Source organism: Camelus dromedarius, chromosome 6, assembly GCF_036321535.1.
Source record: "Camelus dromedarius isolate mCamDro1 chromosome 6, mCamDro1.pat, whole genome shotgun sequence".
Lineage (NCBI taxonomy): Eukaryota > Metazoa > Chordata > Mammalia > Artiodactyla > Camelidae > Camelus > Camelus dromedarius.
The window spans coordinates 28,706,402-28,726,621 of record NC_087441.1 but is presented as its reverse complement, the minus strand read 5'-3'; the positions used below and the strand labels follow the sequence as shown (position 1 = coordinate 28,726,621).

The window sequence follows — 20,220 nt, the reverse complement described above, 5'->3', positions numbered from 1 at the left end:
GCAAACACTTCTGAGGGCTGAAAAGATGGTTCCGCTCGTTCTTCACTCCTGAACCCTGACTCCAGGACATCTAAGAACAGTGTGTCTATCTATGTGTCTCGGGGGCCAGAGATAAGGTGATGCGTTTAACTAATTATCCACTGCCAACGTCCGGTAGACAAAGCAACAGGAATAGGACTCCCCTGAGTAAATTTTACATAAAAAGAGAACGTTACAGCAGTTTCTCTTTCTTTTCTCCAGAGAATAAAGGTCAGGGTTGCCTCTGTGACTGACACAGGCAAACATGGTGAGGGAATATTTAAGAATATGAGTCTAGAATCTCCTGATCAGTAAAGGAGTTCCTAAGCCATGTACAAAATAAACAGTCATGATTTTACAAAAATATTGTTAGTCTCCTTAACTTCCTATTTGATATAAATGCAAAACAGAGCTGATCATTCTACCACTATCTTATTCTAATTTACATTCCTATGAACTTTTATAAAGATAGAAATAGATAGATCTGGGGGCAGGGTATAGCTCAGTGGTAGAGCACGTGCTTAGCACTCATAAGGTCCTGGGTTCAATCCCCAGTACCTTCATTAAAAAATAAAAATGAAGAAAAAAAAAGAAAGAAAAGAAAAGAAATAGATGTAAAGATTAACTTAATAACGTCAAAGTACGATGATTTAATACTCACTTCGCAGCTGTTTCTTTATTTCTTTTGCAGGATCTAGCCAGTTCTGCAGGGGGAGAAAAAAAGGTTAATTAACCCATAAGAAATAGTCCAGAATCCAAAATGGAACAGTTCATGGTTCACATACTTAAGTGTAAACATATTTTAATAAAGTTCTATGTGAAGTTATCTTTCACCTACCAGCATTCCACTGGGCTGTTTTTGATCTGTTTTCTTAGATGTAAAATCAAGCACCTACCCAAATGATGAGCTATAATATATCCACACAGTCTTTATTCTAGAACTGCCAGCAAACAGCCCCTGTGGACACTGACACGAGAGCTCAGTCAAGGAAAATAATTGGCTCTTATTCATGAAGGATAAAACGTGAATTGGAAACTATTGGTTAAAAAAATATATATCCCCCCACCAAGCACAATGATCTCAGTTCCTAGAGCCAGCTTCTCCTTAAACTTTCTTTTTCCGTGCAACTGTACAATGCAACAGAGAAGCACTGTCAGACTGGAGCCAATGTCTTCCTTCCTGGTCTTCATGTAACATCCTTTTTAAACTTCATTCCAAGTTGAAAGTCACAATCATAAGGAACTCTCTTTCACTTTCCCTTTATTTCTAAACTTTGACAAAGTTTAAAAAAATTCTAGGAAATCACTATAATCTCTGAAAGCAAAAAAGACCAAATTTGAACTACTAGGTTCAAACCATCTGAAGACATTATGTATGTCTTTCAAAGCTACTGGCAAAAGATGCACCCAAAAAACATATATATATATGTGTGTATATATATATATACACACACACACACAAAACATATATATAATATGTATAATATTTTATATATATATATATATAGGGGGGGCTTTTTAATACTTCTCCTACTTCATCCTCAAGTCATTATTAAATGTTACCTTATCTTCACTAACAGGAGAACAAGTACATTTCTGAGACACATTAAACTGATTCAAATAACTGGGTTTACAGTAAATAAGTTTCATTCATTCTAAAAGTACCCAAATAATGTATTATGACATCTGTGACTGAAGAGAATTTTATCCAGATATATAAAGCAAACAATTAAAATGTTTATTATTATGTAGAAAATTACAGCCCACTGTCTTAACGATATGTTGAACGGGTACAACAGAACATTAACTCACACTATTAAGAAGTAATAACAAGAAGATGCTTTGAAAGCAAAGCTGCACAGATCCCCATGGGTCTTACTACGCCATTCATGGCTTATACTCAGGGCAGCAAGGATCCAAGGTGTGCATGGCTCTGTTCTAACACTGGTTGTATTCAACAGTCTCCACAAAGAGCTACCAGAGCCTGGTCTAATTTCCTAGCACTGGTGTCCCAGCTGCGTGGCCCACTGATGTGAAGGGCCAGTGGGACCCTCTAACGGTACCTCCAGTGCATGTTAGGGAGCGGCTCTAATTCTCCCCTGAGAAGAGAGCCTGGCATTCAGCTGTCCTGCCCTGCAGCTGCTGTCCCACGCAACAGCTGGCTCACAAATGGCGGGCTATAATGAGGCACAAGAATGAGAAAAACACATCATTCAGTCTGCAGCCCAGACGGGGGTACGGCTGGGGGAGAGGGAAGGAGGCTCAGAAGTGTTGTGGTCTTTCATCCAAGGAACTAACGAACACAGCAAGAAAAACTGAATCAGAGACAACTCGTGCTAAACTGAAAAGAAAAGGGAAAAAAACCCTCAGAACATGAGCACAAAGAAGAGATGGATGCTACCCACTCCCCAGTTACACTGTGTGACAGCCAAGGAAAGACCTCTCTGTTCTTGAAGATGGTGGAAGCAACACCATCTTCTGAGATCCCAAGGAAGAGCCCTGCGTCCCAGCTACTGGGCACCCTCTACTCTCACCTGAAGCACCAAACCCTTGTAAAAGCTGCCACACAGCACAGAGTGTGAATCCAGCTCAACAGACCCGGGAGTGTGAGTGACCAGTTTCTGTGCACCTGCAGCCAAACTCAGACTCACTGCCATTCCCGGGCCACTTTCCACAACACTGCCAGGCACAATATGAAGACGGAAGTGGCTTCTTTTCTTTATTTCAGTCCACATCCAAAGACCAAGTGCGCAGAATTTACCCGATGTAATCAAACAGCAGAGGAGACTCCTTCTGGCCGCCTACCTGGTTGGCCCTTTGTTAACCGTTCGCTAACCATGCTCCCTTCCACACTGTGAACTCCATTCCCACCAAGGAGTGAAAAAGTCTTTGCAAGGGCAGAAGAGACTGTATTCATTGTATCCTTCATAGGACTTGGCGGTTTTAGGCAAACAGTTTAAGTACTAAATTAATACTTGTTGGCTGGTGTCTGCTCATTACTTGCCTCCCCCCTTGCCATGCCATGGTCATCTTAAAAGACCACACTTCATACTATTTTTCTTAGATTTATTTTTATTTAAGTAAGTAGCTCCAATGAGTTCTTAGATCATGAGTGGGATATAATTTTACTGCATAGGGTCATAAATGCGTAAGTAGAAACCAAATGGAAAAAAATTTTTAAAGAAATACAAGTCAAATACCTGCATTTTCAATTACAAATAAATAATAGAATCCTGCAAAACAACATTCAAAACAAAAAACAACAACAACAAAAAAATAGAAACACTATTTCAAAAAGATACATGTACCACAATGTTCATAGCAGTAGTATTTACAACTATCAAGATATGGAAGCAACTTAAGTGTCTATCAACATATGAACAGATAAAGAAAATGTGGGGCGCAAACACACATACACAACAGAATACTACTCAGCCACAGAAAAGAAATTTTGCCATTTGCAGCAACATGGATGAACCTGGAGGGCATTATACTAAGTGAAAGGAATCAGACAGAAAGACAAATACTATATGATATCACTTATATGTGGAGTCTAAAAAATACATCAAACTAGTGAATATAACAAAAAAGAAGCAAACTCACAGATACAGAGAACTAGTGGTTATCCGTGGGGAGTCGGAGGTACAAACTACTGGGTGCAAGGTAGGCTCGAGGATGCATTGTACAACACGGGGGAATATAGCCATTATTTTGTAATAACTGTAAATGGAAAGTAACCTTTAAAAATTGTACACAAATTTTTAGAAGTTAAAAAAATTGACATAAAACTCTTCAAACAGATAAATAATAAAAATAAATTTCTTGGTTTCTATACTTGAGTGCTGGGTGGATCAAGAAGCATATGCAAAAAAGACGGAAAAAGACCTCAGAGAATGACGTGAATGCACACACACACAAACACCATGACAGATTATGGTGCACCATTCCCATTTTTAAAAGATTTGGCAGCCCCATACATAGATTTCAGAATCAGAAATACATAGAGTCAAACTCTAGTCTTCCACCAAAGCTGTAACCTTGGGCTCATTCCCGCAACTGTAAGATGAGGATCACATCATCTGCCTCGTGGGGTTGTTCTTTTCAACCATTCATTCAAATGCTTCCTCAAGAGTAAGCACACGTGCAAAGGACTTTATCCAGTGCCTTTAACATCAGAGGGGTGTTCGGCCTATCACCTTTCACTATATATCCCTTCTTCACCTAATTTTTTATTTCTGAAGGTGATGTGTTACATATATTAGAAATTAATATTTATATGATTATTTCTACCCACAAAAAGTTAATAAATCAGACTCTGGGTTTGAGAAATACAGTCACTGTAATCATGGGCCAGACGGGATAAAAAGTCAGACCCCTTTTCCTTAGAGAAAACTGTCCAATTACGTCCATCAGCCCTTTCTACAAAGCAATCCTTCTGTAGTGAAGACTCTTCCAGGGAATGAAGACAAGACAAAAAAGGAACAATCCCTTCTCCTGAAAATAATTACCAGTATGACTAGTCCCAGTGCTCCTATGCACATGTTAAGGGGAGACCTAGCTAAGCTTTTCTAAACTCTGCCAGATGATAAGACTCTGTCCGGCAAATTTGTTAAAAAGACAGATTTACCCACTGCCCACCGGAAACATGCTGAAACATTTTTCAAGGAAGGGACCTAAGAATCTCTATTTTAAGCGACAACTTCAGGTTATTCAAGGATTTTCTCAATGTTTCCCAAACTTTAAGGTATAATTAATAAAGCAAAGCTAAAAAGAGCTAAAATTAATGCTGGATTTCAATAAAATTTATCTTGGCTGAATAGCACTAAAAGTAAAGCACTTTGCCAGCTACTTAAGGGCAGGGACATTCATACACTCAATTCGGCACCTTTTCCTCTTCACCTTCCTATCCCCACTATGTACCCAAAGTACAAGCTCAGTAAAATATGTCTTCTGCATGAACATCCAGGTAAATAAGAAATTAATAAAAGTTACCAGGAACCCTATCACAGGTCTCCAACAAAATTAAAACTAAAATGTGGTCCTAGAAAGTCAGTGTTAGTAAATCATCTTAGAACATGAACTCAAGAGTCTATGAATCATTTGGGGTTGGGGGAAGTTAGATCTTCATCTTCACTAACCTCTAGCTGAAATTTAGCATTGCCATCAATTATGAATGTAGGAGGAAACAAGCCTGGCTCGTATCAGCAGTACCTTGAGCTCTGCCACTCACGGGAATCAAAACCATTTCCAGAGCACATTACAGTAGTTGCAGATCTTGAAACTTCATTAATGCGAATCAACATTTTGAAATCACAGTAGGGATTAGACACTGATGATGACCTCATCCCAATTTTTCGAATTAATATGTTGAACATGTTATTTATTGGCTCTCTTTGTAGGCCTGCATACTTTACTGTAACCATACATATAAAATACTGTTCTAAGAAGCAGCCCATAGAATTTACCAGACTGTTGAAGGAATCCATGGCACAAAAAAAAGTTTAAAAAAAATACAAAACAAAAACCTGCCTTGGAAGGTTACGGAAATTTTTTTAACTAAGCAACAAATAGCTGTACACATCTCTTTCTTTCACACTTAAGTCTTCCTGTTAGTTAATTAGAGAAGCTCCTTAATCCTACTCTGTCCACAACAGATCTGAGGGTGGAACAGTCTTTGTTAACGCCAAGTCTTCTGGCATTTTCCTGTAACATTTTCAACGCTGGTTCTCAGAAAAAGTGTTAAAATTAAAATGATACTCAATTATCTTCTAGGAACACTGTATAGCACAGGGAAATATATACATGATCTTGTGGTAGCTCACAGTGAAAAATAATGTGACAATGAATATATGTATGTTCATGTATAACTGAAAAATTGTGCTCTACACTGGAAATTGATACAACATTATAAACTGACTATAATTCAATTAAAAAAATTATCTTCTAGGAACAGAAACAGCTAGGAAAACATAAAAGCTTTATTATAAATCACTATATCCATAGGATGCTGGTGTTAGAAAAAAGCCTCAGTGACTATATGATCCAAACATCCATGCAGACTGCGAACAGCCTCGCTCCCACCTAAGTGGCTCTGAGTACTGAACACATCTGCCACCATGAGCCACTTAGGTTATTAGGGCCTCCTTCTACCTTGGCTTTTGTGACACTTCAAATTCCTATAATTCTCTCTGCCACTCAAAAGAATATTTATCTCCTAGATCAGCACTTCTCAAGCCTTAAAAGTTTACATGAAAAAGCAGATTATAAGTCAATAAATCTAGGGTGAGGACTTGAAACTACTCATTGCTACAAGCTTCTCGGTGGTGCCCATGCTACTGAGCCCTGGACTGCCCTTTGAGTAGTCAAGCCCTAGACTTTTTTTAATCTAGAAATTCCTATCTTTTCCTGAAAGCCAAATATAGAGAGACGTTTTTGAAGTCCTTTAACTAGCTTGTCAGGTAGACACCTGGACTCCACTGGCTAAAAATTCTAATTGTTGACAGCCTCCTGCAGAAAGCCCCAGTAGGTCACTGCTTTTGCATCTAAATGTTTCTCTGAATTCCTCCCCGTCACACTAAACAACTGTATCAAAAAAATGTCAAGACCCGGTCTTTTTGGGCCACCGAAGTGCTAACCTCTTGCACCTGACAAAGATGGGCAACCAGGCCCATCAACCAGCAGCATCCCGTCAGCGGTCCAAACCTGCAGCTGCCTGCCTCGGGCCACTGACCAACCATATTAATCCAGAAAACAACTCAAGATACATTCACAGAATCTTCTAGTTCCCTCCCTCCCCCAAAATATCTATCTCACCTAGTTCTCCTTCAGGCTTTATGCTAAGATCCCAGCATTAAAGTTTTTCAAAATGCTTAGCCATGCCTTCCTCACTCATGTTTGGTGCTTGTCAGCTTCGCCAGGTGAAATTAAATTTACCCAATGCACACTGTATTACCCAATGTTAAAAGAGTAATTCTAACATCTGCCTTTTCCCTTAAGAATTTATAGCACTGAAGCAGATCCCCTTTATTATTCCTCTGCCTAAATTAAGCCTACTAGAACACTAACATAATGCTGGTGTTAGCAGAAATGTTACAGGCCTTCCGTATTACAGTGAAACTTTCACTATGCATCTGGGAGAACGTGATTCCAGCTCCTGTCTGTGATATTATAAAATGTAACTGGATTGAATATAAGAATTTTATTAAATAGTTTATATACGAAAAAAAGTTTACTATTGGAGTTTTAAGTTCTACTTTTTGGGGGAGGAAATGGTCTGGCTATCAGAGAAATGCGTTAATCAATCCTCATTAAGTTAGCTGTGGATATCAACTACACTTCAAACAAGCTCCTCTTTCAATATGGCTTGAAGCAAAATGACATAAAATCCCTGGGCCAGGTGCCAAACTCTATTAACATCAAAAATTCAAGGCAACAGCTTCCTTTTAAAGACAGTCCAAAACCCTTAATGATGGTTCCATTTGGACAAGAACACAAGAACTATACGGACTTGGAATTCCGTGTATAAAAGAGTAACACATTGCTTGATTCCATATTTTTATGAGACTGACGCGCTGCCTACTGCGCTGAGGGGACTTGATTCCATATTTTTAATGAAATTTTCCATAGTAAAGTTTACATGAGTTCTCTACAGACATTAAAAAGTTCTAACATTAATAATGAGATTTTCACACTCAAGAGTGAAGTGAAAGGCTTCCAATCGTGGGAGAGATAGCGTTGCACGAAAAAAATTAGACTCCGTCTCCATGGAAAATTTTTATACAAATAACCATGGCTTTACCTCACTTTCATATTGTACTATGCTGAAATGATAAGTGACTAAAACTTCTATAAATACAGATAATATTCAGCATGAAAAAGAAAGTCGTTTCAATTCCTATATCCTATAGCAGCCTATTATCGAAACTGCATGTGCTGAGTTGGTACAACAGTAATAATTTTCTGTGGAAAAAATAGAATATGATACAAATCTATACTGGAAAAATAAGAGTTCTTCTGCCTAGGTGTCTTGAAGACTGGGTTTTGACTACAAGAGCAAGAAGGAATAGAAAGTTATACAACACAGAAGTTAGGAAGGCAAATCAGATTATCTATGAATAATTAAATATATTGCCAATTACATATGAGCATTCACTTTCTGAAAGTAAATATTTCAGAAAGGACACCTCACTGTTTATCCTCCCAATGTTCTATAATTAAAACTTATGTAACAAAGTGTGTGCCTAATTTTGTGGGCATTTTCATCTCAAATTTTGTAAGAGAAACTACAAAGTAAAATAAGGAATTATGAGTTCCTTGTCTAGCATTAGCATTTTTTTGTCAACAGGAGTTCTATGGTGAACCCCCTCTCAACTTTACCTTAACATTCTTGGCCTTAATGACCTTAACCCCTCCTTGACCTCAGCCATCCCTTTTCATGGCTGAACACTCAGTCTTGTCACCATACAGACTTCTCCACCTCATTAGACCTCATCGTTCCATTCTCAGACGCAACCACTTCCTCTCAAAAGTCTTCTACCTGCTGATTCCCAGTCCACCTGCCCTTCCACTTCAACCTGACTTTCATCCCTTTGCCCCAGTCATTTTCTCCCAGCCTATTAGCCCATTTCAGCACTTCAGTTATATTCCTTCCTGTGAATAATAGGCTTGATTATCAGGATCTCCAGTTTTCAGTCTTTTGTCCTCTCACTGTACACAACCACTGTGAATTTAGTCAACTCCCCTTTAATATCTCGTTTCCCCACTATTATACCCAGGCTGCAGATAGCAATTAGAGAAAAACACACACCAATGTATTTGGCTGCCATCACAATGTCATGGTCTGCAATCTTTGCTGGACTGTCAGCCATCCACATCCTCGTCTTCAGTAGTCTGCCTCTCAGAGTCTCCACTGCTGCCCTGGTCACCCTTAGCAAATGATTTTACCCTCTATTTCACAGAGATTTTAGGCTGCATTTTAGTTCAGATTCATTTACATCTGCACCACTCCTTATCCTGCTGCTTGCAGACACAGGGGATATGGGCACCCTCTTTATTCAAGGCTTATCCTCTTGACTATGGAAACTTCCATCATCATCACTTTCCTTGCTCTTTAACCTCACCCTTTCTTTGGGCTGTCTCAGAGCCAAAGTCAAAATTACCTCCATCCCAGCAAATCTGTCAACCCCAAAACCCTCAGTAAACTCCCTGCACTGTCATGTATAATGGCCACCAGTCACAAGAGGTTATTTAAATTTAGATTTTTATAATTAAATAAAATTTAATTTCATTTCCTCAGTCACACCAGCCATATTTCAAGTGCGCAATAGCTGTATGTGGCCAGTAGCTGCCGTACTAGACAGAGCAGGTCTAGAACATCTCATCTTCATGAAAAGTACTGTATTCGCTAGTATCCCTCTCCCATCTGTCTTCTCTGTATAGTCAGGCTTATTTAAATAACAGTTTACACCTGCTCTCAAATTCTTCAGTGTTAACCTTCCCCAGCCCTCACTCACCCCGATGCACAAGCATCATCTAGCCAACAGCTACCAGCATTTCCAACTTAGCAAAATGAAAATGAGATTCCACCTCTGACCCCTAACCCCAAACTGCTGCTCCCTCTCCAAAGTTCCTCTGTAAAAGTCTCCAACAAGTCACCCAGCTACCCAAGTCTGAAACTTGGGACCTATCCTCCACCCCTCCGTTGCCCTCAAACTCGGAGACGATCGGTCACAAAGTCTGGTGGACACCACCTACTCAGCGTCTCTGTCTCTTGTTTTCACTCCTAATGTCACTGCCCCAGGTTCTACCACCTCTGGACTAGACCTTCTTGCCTCCAGTCTCAGTTCCCAATCTCTCTCTACACCACAAACATCTTATTTTGTCTGAAATAAAAATCTTACCATGTCACTTTCTATTTAACATCCTTCACAACAGACTAAAAAGCTAGATTCCTTTGCACAAGACACAAAAAAAAATGACCTGTGCCTAACTTTCCCATAATCTCCATCAGCCCTCCCCACAAAGCTGCCCCAAATAAATCTATGACATAAGTTAAAACACTGTCCTTACTGAGAAAATACAGCTTCAATACAAGTCCCCAATTCTTCCTTCCAACTTGCCACCTGCTCAGAGGCCCCTCCCGTTGAAAGGCTCTGACGCCGCCACCTCCTCCAGCCCTGTCAAACAACTTGAAATGCCTCACGCCACCAGGATCAATCACACTGGACTCAATACCTTTTTTCTGTGCACTGTCCCTTCCCTGCCCACAGCCAGAATGCTGGTCACAGTTCTCCATTTCTACTATAGAATGTCAATATTAAACTGCTAAGATCATTTCCAACATTTACAGAACTGCCTTTTTATAACATTGTGAAATATTCATACCATAATTAGGTAGTAAGACTTAAAGAGTCTCCTCTCTAGTCACTAATCAATGTTCAGCTAGCATTTAGGACAGGGAATGCCAAGTTCTACCCCTGAACTGAGTTACATTACTGGAAGCCTATATACTCGGATAATATTAGCCTGACTGCTATAATCTGAATGTCTGTGTCCCCCTCAAATTCAAATGTTGAAATCCTAATGCCCAATGTGATAGATTAGCAGGCAGGGCCCCTGGAACAATTAGGTCATGAGGGTGGAGCTTTCACGATTGGGGTTAGTGCCCTTATAAGAGAGGATTCAGAGAACCCTCTCCCACCTCCACCACGTGAGGACACAGCGAGAAGGCACTGTCTGTGAACAAGGAAGCAGGCGCTCACCAGGGACCATCTGCCAGTGCTCTGATCTGGGACTTCCCAGCCTCCAGAAATGTGAGAAATGAATTTCTGCTGTTTATAAGCCACCCAGTCTCTGATACTTGGTTATAGCAGCCCAAAAGGACTAAGACACTGACCAAAAAGTTCACAATCTATTTTCTGTCCCAAGATATCTGAGGGGTATGACACATCCAACCCAGTAACACAGCCCCAACACCCTTCAATCCTGTATGTAAACAGTAATGGCAGTACTTTTAAACTAGGGAAGACTGATGGCATGCCCAGTGAGCCTAAGTGTCAGGATGAGTGTGAGTGAGTGAGTGAGTGAGTGAGTGTGTGTGAGTGTGTGTGTGTGTGTGAACAGCGGGGATAAGAGAGAGAGAAATAAAAATTCTGAGTTGGAAATTCATCTCCCGGATGTTCTGACAGGAAGGAAAAAGTCCGTTTTGAAAAGCACCAGCATGGACTCTCACAGAATCACCATCAGCAGTCAGGTCACCCCTTAAATTTACTGACACCATTACAGAAACATCAACTGGAAAGCCAATCATGAGAACACCCCTCATACATACACGAAGTCTTGCAGGGTGACTTCGAGAATTTAAGACGAAAAAGTCCTCTAAGGCAAGATGATATTCTTCTACTTTTCCAGTCGTGACCACTATAAAATACTGAACCCTTTTTACCTTGACTGATGGAAACTTTAGAATGACTGCATTTTCTATTTTTTTCTTCCTACTTTGCCTGGTTTTGAATCTTATCTTCAATATTTACTGCCTAGGCGGCCTTAGGTGAATTATTAACTTCTCTATGCCTCAACTTTATCCATCTATAAAGTGTGGTTGATACTACCTACCTTTTAGGGTTATTCTGAGAACCATATGAGACAATACATGTGAAATGCTTCAAACAGTGCTTGCTGCGTTGCAGGAATTTCAGAATGATTAGCTATTAAGTCATGTCTGTTTTATTTGGAATTTTTTTAAATGGTAAAAGCCGCCTCAGACTCTTTTAAATAAGTATACCTGACTACAAGCCTCAATATTAAATATGACATTCCCATCAGGAAGTAATATCATCCCACTGCACTCCGTATTGCTCAGATAGATTCCACCTGGGGTATCTGTTCTATGCTAGCCATCATTTTTTAAGGCATAGCCAAAATTAAATCTACTGATTTATTTGTTCTCCCAAAAGTAGTTATCCGACCTAAAACTCAACAACCTGACACTGCACTTGTGATGTCCCCAGCCATCATCCCCACATAGGCCTCCCCTCTTCTCCATCCCTCTAGAAACTCAAGGCCTTATTCTTGGAGCTTGTCATCTCTCACACCCCATCAATAATCAGACTGATTCTATCTCCTTCCTAAACGTCTCCTAAATCATTTGCAGGTCTACTTTCACTCCCAGAACCTCAGCTAAGGCTCCTTTTGTGCTCTGGGTGAGCAATCCTGCTCAAGTTCCCTCTCGTCCCAGTCCCTCTCTCAAAGTGACCTTTTTAAAGGCAAGACTGATCGTCTTATGTCACTGCTTCAGCCCATCAATGACTTACCATTTTTCTTAGGATAAAGAAGAGCTCCCAAGCCTTGATATATAGCCTAGATGGCCCTGCATGATCTGAACCCTATCAATACCCAGTCTCCCCCAACTAACCACAGCAGACTTCTTTCCAATTTTCAAGCAGTCAACTACTCTTGCCCCAGGGCCCTTCACTCAAAGCCCACTCACACTTCAGGTCTCTGCTTAAGCAACATTCTCTCCTAAGAGGTCTTTCCCATTAATAACCTGAATCTTCCCTGCAGAGTAGCAATCAAAATCTGCTAACTGTGTATTTCACTTTATTCTGTCTTCTCAGCAAGAACCTAAGCAGGGACACCCACGAAGGCAGGGTCTATGTCTTAATCTTCACTGCTGGAGTCGCAGCAGTACGCTGGTTTTCTCACAAATAGTATTTTTAAATTGTGGTTTTAAACAAAACAAAACAAAACAAAACAAAACACGTAACTTAAAATTTACCATCTTAATTTTTAGTGTACAGTTCAGCAGCACTAACTATATTCACACTGTTGTGAAAGAGATTCTAGAACTTTTCATCTTGCAAAACAAACTCTATACCCACTGAACAACTCCCCCATTCTTCCCTCCCCCCCCAGTCCCCAGTAACCACAGAACAGGGCAAGGAACACCTTCACCCCACACAACCACCAATGTGCTCAGGAAGGCAAATCTCTCTGTCTCAAACCTCCAGACGAGTACACATAGGATCTCCTAATATTCCTTCCAATATGCCTCCCTCCCTGCTTTTCAGGCAATTTAATTCCTATAATACAGGTGCACTCAAGAGCTAAAAATTCAACATAAAAATTTTAAGCTCTTTTTTTTTTAACTGAAGTACAGTCAATTTACAATGTTGTGTCAGTCTCTGGTGTATAGCATGGTAATTTAGTTATATACATGCACACACATATATTATACATATATATTCTTTTTCATTCAACATAAAAATTTTAAAACCAGTTCTTTCAGTTTCTAATCATTAACATAGGATAAGACATTCCATTCTGTCTGCTTGTAAGAGGAAAAGCAGACACACACACAGTAGCAAAAAGTTATACATGAAACCACAAGTCTTTAATCTTTACCAAGTTTCTACAATGAACATAAAATATGTAATAAAAACATAAGTTATTCTAAAGTTAAATTTTACACTGGTTAAAAGAAAAACACTGTACTTTCCTAAGATGATATAAACAAACTTAAAATAATATCACTTACTTTCTGCTCAGGGATTTCCTGAAACGAAAGTCCAAAGTAGTCCTTCTCCAAGAGATTGAGATGTTCACACACTTTGTCAAATAACACTTGTCCCTTAGCACGTTTCTGAGGAAAGAGAAATAATATATTTACTTTTCAAGAACTACAGAGTCCCTGAGTACTGTAAATAAAGAGCATCATATTAGGAAACATTATTTAGCATAAATTAATATGAAATATTTATTTTCCAATACTCTTTTATAACAATATCAAAAAGTGGTAACTTTTTCACTTTAGACTCCCCCCGACACAAAGCATAAATTCTAAAATGAAAGCATGCTCAGCCAGATGCTCTATGCTTTACTGCTACTCCATGTAAATACTTTAAAAACTAAAAAAAGTAAAATGCCAAGACATGGAAATAACCTAAACATCCATTGACAGATGACTGGACAAAGAAGTTATGGTATATTTACACAATGGAATACTACTCAGCCATAAAAAATAAAATAATGCCATTTACAGCAACATGGATGGACCTGGAGTATTTCATTCTAAGTGAAGTAAGCCAGAAAGAGAAAGAAAAATACCATACGATATCACTTATATGTGGAATCAAAAAAAAAAAAAAAAAAAAAAAGAGGTGGCAGGGAGAAGATAAATGAACTTATTTACAAAGCAGAAACAGACTCACAGACATAGAAAACAAACCTATGGCTACTGGGGAGGAAGAGAGTGGGAAAGGATAAGTTGAGAGTTTGAGATTTGCAGATACTTTATTAGATAAACAGCAAGTTCATACTGTATAGCACAGGGAACTATATTCAAAACCTTGTAGTAACTTATGAAAGAGAATATGAAAATGAATATATGTATGTTCCTATATGACTGAAGCATTATACTGTGCACCAGAAATTGACACAATGTTGTAAACTGACTATACTTCAATAAAAATACATATTTAAAAATAAATAAATAAAGTAAAATGCTAAGAGTTCATTTATTTGTTTTTAGAATAGTCAAAAATATGTCCAAACTGCCTCCCTCAGTTCCTTGAGGTCACATCTACAAGGTGTACACTCCCCAGGAAAATCATTTAGCTCTACTCCTCAATGTCTTCCCAAAGGATTGATCTAGTCAGCACTTAAGTTTGATTTTTGTTCTGAGATATTTGTAGAATAGAAATTTTTTTCAATACGAGCTACACTTTTTCTCAAGAACAATACGGCATCCACTCTTAAAACAAATCTTAAAAATAGAAGGTAATAGAACTGAGACAGTAAATTAGCTGCTTCTACGGCACTAACATTTTTGCTGTGCTTTGTTGTGTTTTTCCATTTAAGGAGCTGCTATCAACAGAGATACAAAAGCCTGTGACAGCTGTAGAAGAAAAGCTCATTGCTTAATCAATGGCAAAACATAAAGTGGTGACTCGTTTCCAATTACGATGCACATCCCTGGGAATGCCCAACTGCAAGGTCCCGTCAGACACACGCCTCCCTCCCCTGCATGGACATGAGCAAGCCCTGGACAGCGAGTGAGAAATGAACATGCCAGTAGACTTTTTATCATCAAGATGAATGTCCTCACACTACTGAGATGTGTACTACTTAGTTCATCCAGTATGTGCAAATAAACACTTACCACACAAACATCTTTAAAAATGGAGTAATGTATAAAAGACATTCAATTTCAAATCAGCACAACTCTGGTAAGGAATTTCAAAAGAGTGTCTTCACAAAAACTCGATTAAAGTGTGTGATTCTCTCCTCTAACCTTTGCTTCCTCCTCTGTGGGAGCAGAGGTAAGAAATCCATGCTTTGAAAGATTTGTGAAGGAGAATCTGGAACTTTTATTATCAAACCTTTTATAGTAACGTTTCTCTTAAAAAAATGAATTACATTAAATAGTAGAGGAAAAAGGGAGAAAACCACAGAGATTACATGGTTTCTACATTACAAGCAGTGTGCTATCCACATCACTACAGATTCAAAAAATTGCTAAGTACATGTAAAAATTACTAAGTACACGTGAAACAGGTATGTCTACATATTTAAAGTACATACAGGGGGAGGGTATAACTCAGTGGTAGAGTGAATGCCTAACATGCACAAGGTCCTGGGTTCAATCTCCAGTACCTCCATTAAGCAAACAGATGAATAAACCTAATTACATCCTCCCCCAAAAAAGATTAAATAATAAATAAAAATTTAAAAAATAATAATAAAGTACATACAAATCCAGTGTAGTAAATGAGAGTATTGGGCTCCAGATTCCAAATATCAAAGTTCCAAACACATTTCCATTATTTATAATGTACGTGACCAGGGATACGACATTTAACTTCTATTTGCCTTAATTTGCACATCTGTGAAATGGGGATAACAGAACCTACCACAAAGGGTGTGGGAAGTACTAAATGAGTTGTAATACATAATGAGAGCTTAGAACAGCGTGGGGCACGTAGTAACAGCTTAATCAATATTGGCTCTTATAAGCTGGAGAGTTTTATAACATGAAAAATAACTCATTTCACTTACATGAAATTTTGCATTAAACTTTTTAAATGAAAGGTTCTGAATTTCATTATCTAATCTGTATGTAACTATTAACCTATGTAATTAAAGACTCTGAATTTGGAGGTATTTTAAATTAACCTGATGAGAAGGTGGCTCATATCATGACAGTTACTTTCTTAAATGTGCAGTTAAATCTACTGTCTATTCTTTATAGGAGCCCCAAGTAGATATGAGGAGATTTGGCTGCAGAAAACGGCAAAGAATATTATAAAGGTAATGAATGATCTAAGATAGAGTTTGCTTTCTCTGTCATTCTTTTGAACAACATTATGCACTCTTGAATCTCCAGTGAGTAGAAGACTGCCCGGTAAAATAGGTGCTTGTTGAGTCAACTGAAAATGCAAAATTACAGTGTACTATATGCAACACACTCATTTTAAATGAGGTGATACTTAACCCACACAAAATCATTTTAAACGAGGTGATAGCAGCTGACCATATAGCTACAATTTCAGCACCTACTTTGTCATCAGGGAGTGCCCTTATCTGAGACAACAAAGTGAGAGAACTACCATAGCTCCTGCCAGATCTACCTGCTCACCATCAGCCACGCATCTATAATGTGGTATAAATGAATCGCAGAAGATACTTTATTTACCATAAAAGCCAAGAATACCTTCTTATTCAGAAAGACATTAAGAACTCAATGGAAGCTTATATAAGAAGTTGACCTTTAATCAGATATGGTTCCTGAACAAACTGACCACTTCTTGGAAAACCTGGACTAAATGACAACTGCTTTCAAATAAGCTAACGGCTGAAACTGATCACCTATAGAAATTGTGGAGAAATATGACTGTCAAAGGAGACTCATGCTATTTTATTTGGTTAAAATGCTATTTGAAATTAGGGTAAAAAGAACAGTTACGACAATTGATGTCTATAAATACATACTTCACTTCAAAGAGAAAAAAACACATTCCAACACTGGCTTACAGTCAATTTTTATTAATAAATCATACTTTCTCACTCATTTCCATTACAAAAATAGAAACATGCTCTCATAGACAGAATTCCCCTAAAAGAGTAAGAGAAAAACATCCACAAAGCTCACCACCACAATTTGGTGGGGAGTCCGCATGGGGGCTGGAGTCAGACCCAGTCCCTCCCTCATTCCACCTTTTGTGAGCACTTTACTATTACTGGATGACTGTGACAATGGACAAGCCACTTAGTCTCCTTAACTATAAAATGAGATCACAGCTCTCTCATAGCTCCCTGTGAGGGTCAAATTAGCCCAGTAAGAGAGTGTATGTCAAAGTGCCAAACCAAGTGCCTCACTCAATCACAGCAGAATTCTATTCCCCACTGTCTTTCATTAGACCACATCTAACAAACACCAAAATATCTTCTAGATGCTCAGATTGCTTCTCTACTGTTCTCTTCTTCCCTCTCCAGGAAACAGGTATTTTAAACGCTTGATAAGATCTTAACCACACACATACATTACTTAAGCTTCCATTCAGCATCTCCACCCTCAATGAACTCAAAGACTGGCTGAAAGACAAAAACGCAACAATACTACGAGGTCTGTGCTGAAAGATGCACATACAAAGTGCTACGGGAACACCAGGAACAGAATGAGCAACAGCATCTGAGAAACAGCATAGCTTCACCAAGACTGTCGCACCTGAAATGACTCTTACACAAGGGAATGATTTTAAGGCAGAGAGACAGCATAATCAAAAAACTTATTTTTCACTTTGGATGTTTATAAAGTCTGACGGAGCCCGTTTCTATTCAGAAGACACTGGAGGTTACAGAAAGATGAAAACAGAAATGACAATGTAGTGGTTAACATTGCTAGTTATACTGCCCCACTCTCAGATGACTACAAGGGCATATATTGATCCTGAATCTCATATGTATCAGTTCCTATGTTAAGACATTGGGAAAACAATAAGAAATAAGACATATTCAGTCTCAGGAACTTTACATTTGAATGGCAGACACAGAAAATAAAAAGGAAGCCTACCTCCTTCAAAAAAAAAAAAAAAAAAGTCCTATGACTCTAACTCTCCAGACTTAGCTAAGTACCTGGTCCAACTGATCCAAAGAACACTGATCAGTAACCTATGAAATACAAGAACTCTACCCAAAGACAATGTCTCACTCTGCAGATAGATTACCAGATACAATCACATCTTCACTCAGGGAGCTTAAATACAAGATAGATACACACATAAACACACACGCACGCACACACACACACAGTAGACTGTGTGAACACAGAAGGAGAGACAGTGAGAAGACAGTATGCAGATATGCAGATGCCAAGGGTAGCAGGAGGCAGACCTGTATTTGCCAAAGTATGTTTCATTGTCCCCACTGGTCCCAGGAGATGCCTCACATGTACACCCACATGCCCAAAAAGGGAGCAGAGTGGGGCAAGGAAAATTCTGCTTAATGTAGATAACTACTGAGTATCAAAACTCCTATTTGCATATAAGATACCCTAAGAAATTCTATGATTAAAAAAAAAACTTGTTCACCATCATTCAATCTGATGTTTCCCGAAATCATTTGGCTAAATAAACGACTATCTTTTTTAACACAACACTTACTTATTTCACAGCAGAATTACTGATCTACAGACCATACCTCAAGAAACGAGGGAAAGAAAAATTACCATGATGTGGCCCTTCAAGCACATTTGGAGACTGGTATTAACATTATCTTTTTGACTTCAAAGTGACCAAAAAGAGAATTCAGTTTAAAATGCTCCCAGATTGGACAGACCCAGCTGTTTGGCTGAAGCAAACGATTCCCACAGATAAAATCCCAATAAATATGATCAACAAGATTAAAAACGCATAAGGAAATCACTTACTATTACTGAGCACTAGACATGGTATCAGAATCAGATAGTAAAGATATTCAGAGACTCCAGATGGTGGAGTTATCAAGTACAGAACATAAAATTAGTATGTTTTTATATATTTAAAGAAATACATGAATATTTTTAAATATCAAGAAAAAAGTAACTATCAAAAAGTAGATTCTGAAAACAACCAATTAGAACATCTAGACATAATGCTATACTAATTAAATTATAATCCAAAATGGACAGTGTCTGATACAGTTGGAGAGAAAACCAGTGAAGTGGAAGACAAAGCTGAAAAACTATCCAGAATGCAGCACAGGCAGATGAAAACTTGGAAAGAACTTCACAGGCATGTAAGATAGAAGAGGGGTCTACATGTACCTCCCCAGAATTCTAGATGAAGACAACAGAGAGAATAAGGGAGAGGTAATATTAAAAGACATAACAGCTGATAAATACTAAAACTCTCAAATTAAACAAACTCAATGAATCTCTAGCCAGATTAAATAAAATCCATTAACCTACAATCACTTTACTAGGCTCTAACATTCAAACAATTTTGACATGCATTATTTAAAAATAACAGATATTACAAAGCCATCAAGACAAGAGGGAAAGAAACATGAGCTAGAAAACAAGGAGTGAAAAAGAAAGTTATAACGAAAAACCCAGAAAAGTTACTCTTAAAAAAAACCTAAAACTGAACTGCCTTGGAAGAAAATTCAAAAAGGCAAAAAAAAAAAGGCATATTTCTTCCTATCTCATAAAGAAAACATATCAGATTATCAGTAGACATATTAAATGCTCCAAGTTATTACCTTTTGTAAGCATGAATCTGTAATCAAGCTTGCTTGAGTATGACCCCCATGGCTCACAACTTCTTTTTCGCCTTCAGGCTGTTCACAACTCGCTCCATAAATGATTTTCATCATTTGGGGGCGAGGAACCAAGACACAACTCATAATCGTAGCACATAAAAATGCTGGGGGGGGGGAGGTGTAGCTCAAGTGGTAGAGCACATGCTTAGCATGCATAAGGTCCTGGGTTCAATCCCCAGTACCTCCCCTAAAAATAAATAAATAAACTTAAAAAAAAAAAGTGTGGGGGCATGCAAGTTGAAACTGTTCTTTCCCCTCCCAGAGTCTGGAAGGGATCACCTTTCGTGAGCATCACCAATCCTTGACAATCAGGAATAAAGGTCCCATAACAGAATGGTGTGACATGGACCTGAACGCCAGGCAAGTTAACTTAACTTCGCTGTGCCTCAGCTTCCTCTCTTTAAAATA

General features: G+C 38.5%; 1 protein-coding gene across 17 annotated transcripts in view; it reads right to left on the bottom strand.

The window, feature by feature from the left end:
• Positions 1-20,220, bottom strand: part of EPB41L2 (erythrocyte membrane protein band 4.1 like 2) — a 199,768-nt gene that overhangs the window by 66,041 nt on the left and 113,507 nt on the right. For all 17 annotated transcript variants that reach the window (XM_031456314.2, XM_031456322.2, XM_031456323.2 and 14 more), the window contains 2 exons: positions 13,553-13,657; positions 680-722 (listed from right to left, as the gene is read on the bottom strand). In XM_031456314.2, coding sequence (XP_031312174.1) covers positions 680-722; positions 13,553-13,657 — 148 coding nt within the window. The remainder of the gene's footprint in view (positions 1-679; positions 723-13,552; positions 13,658-20,220) is intronic.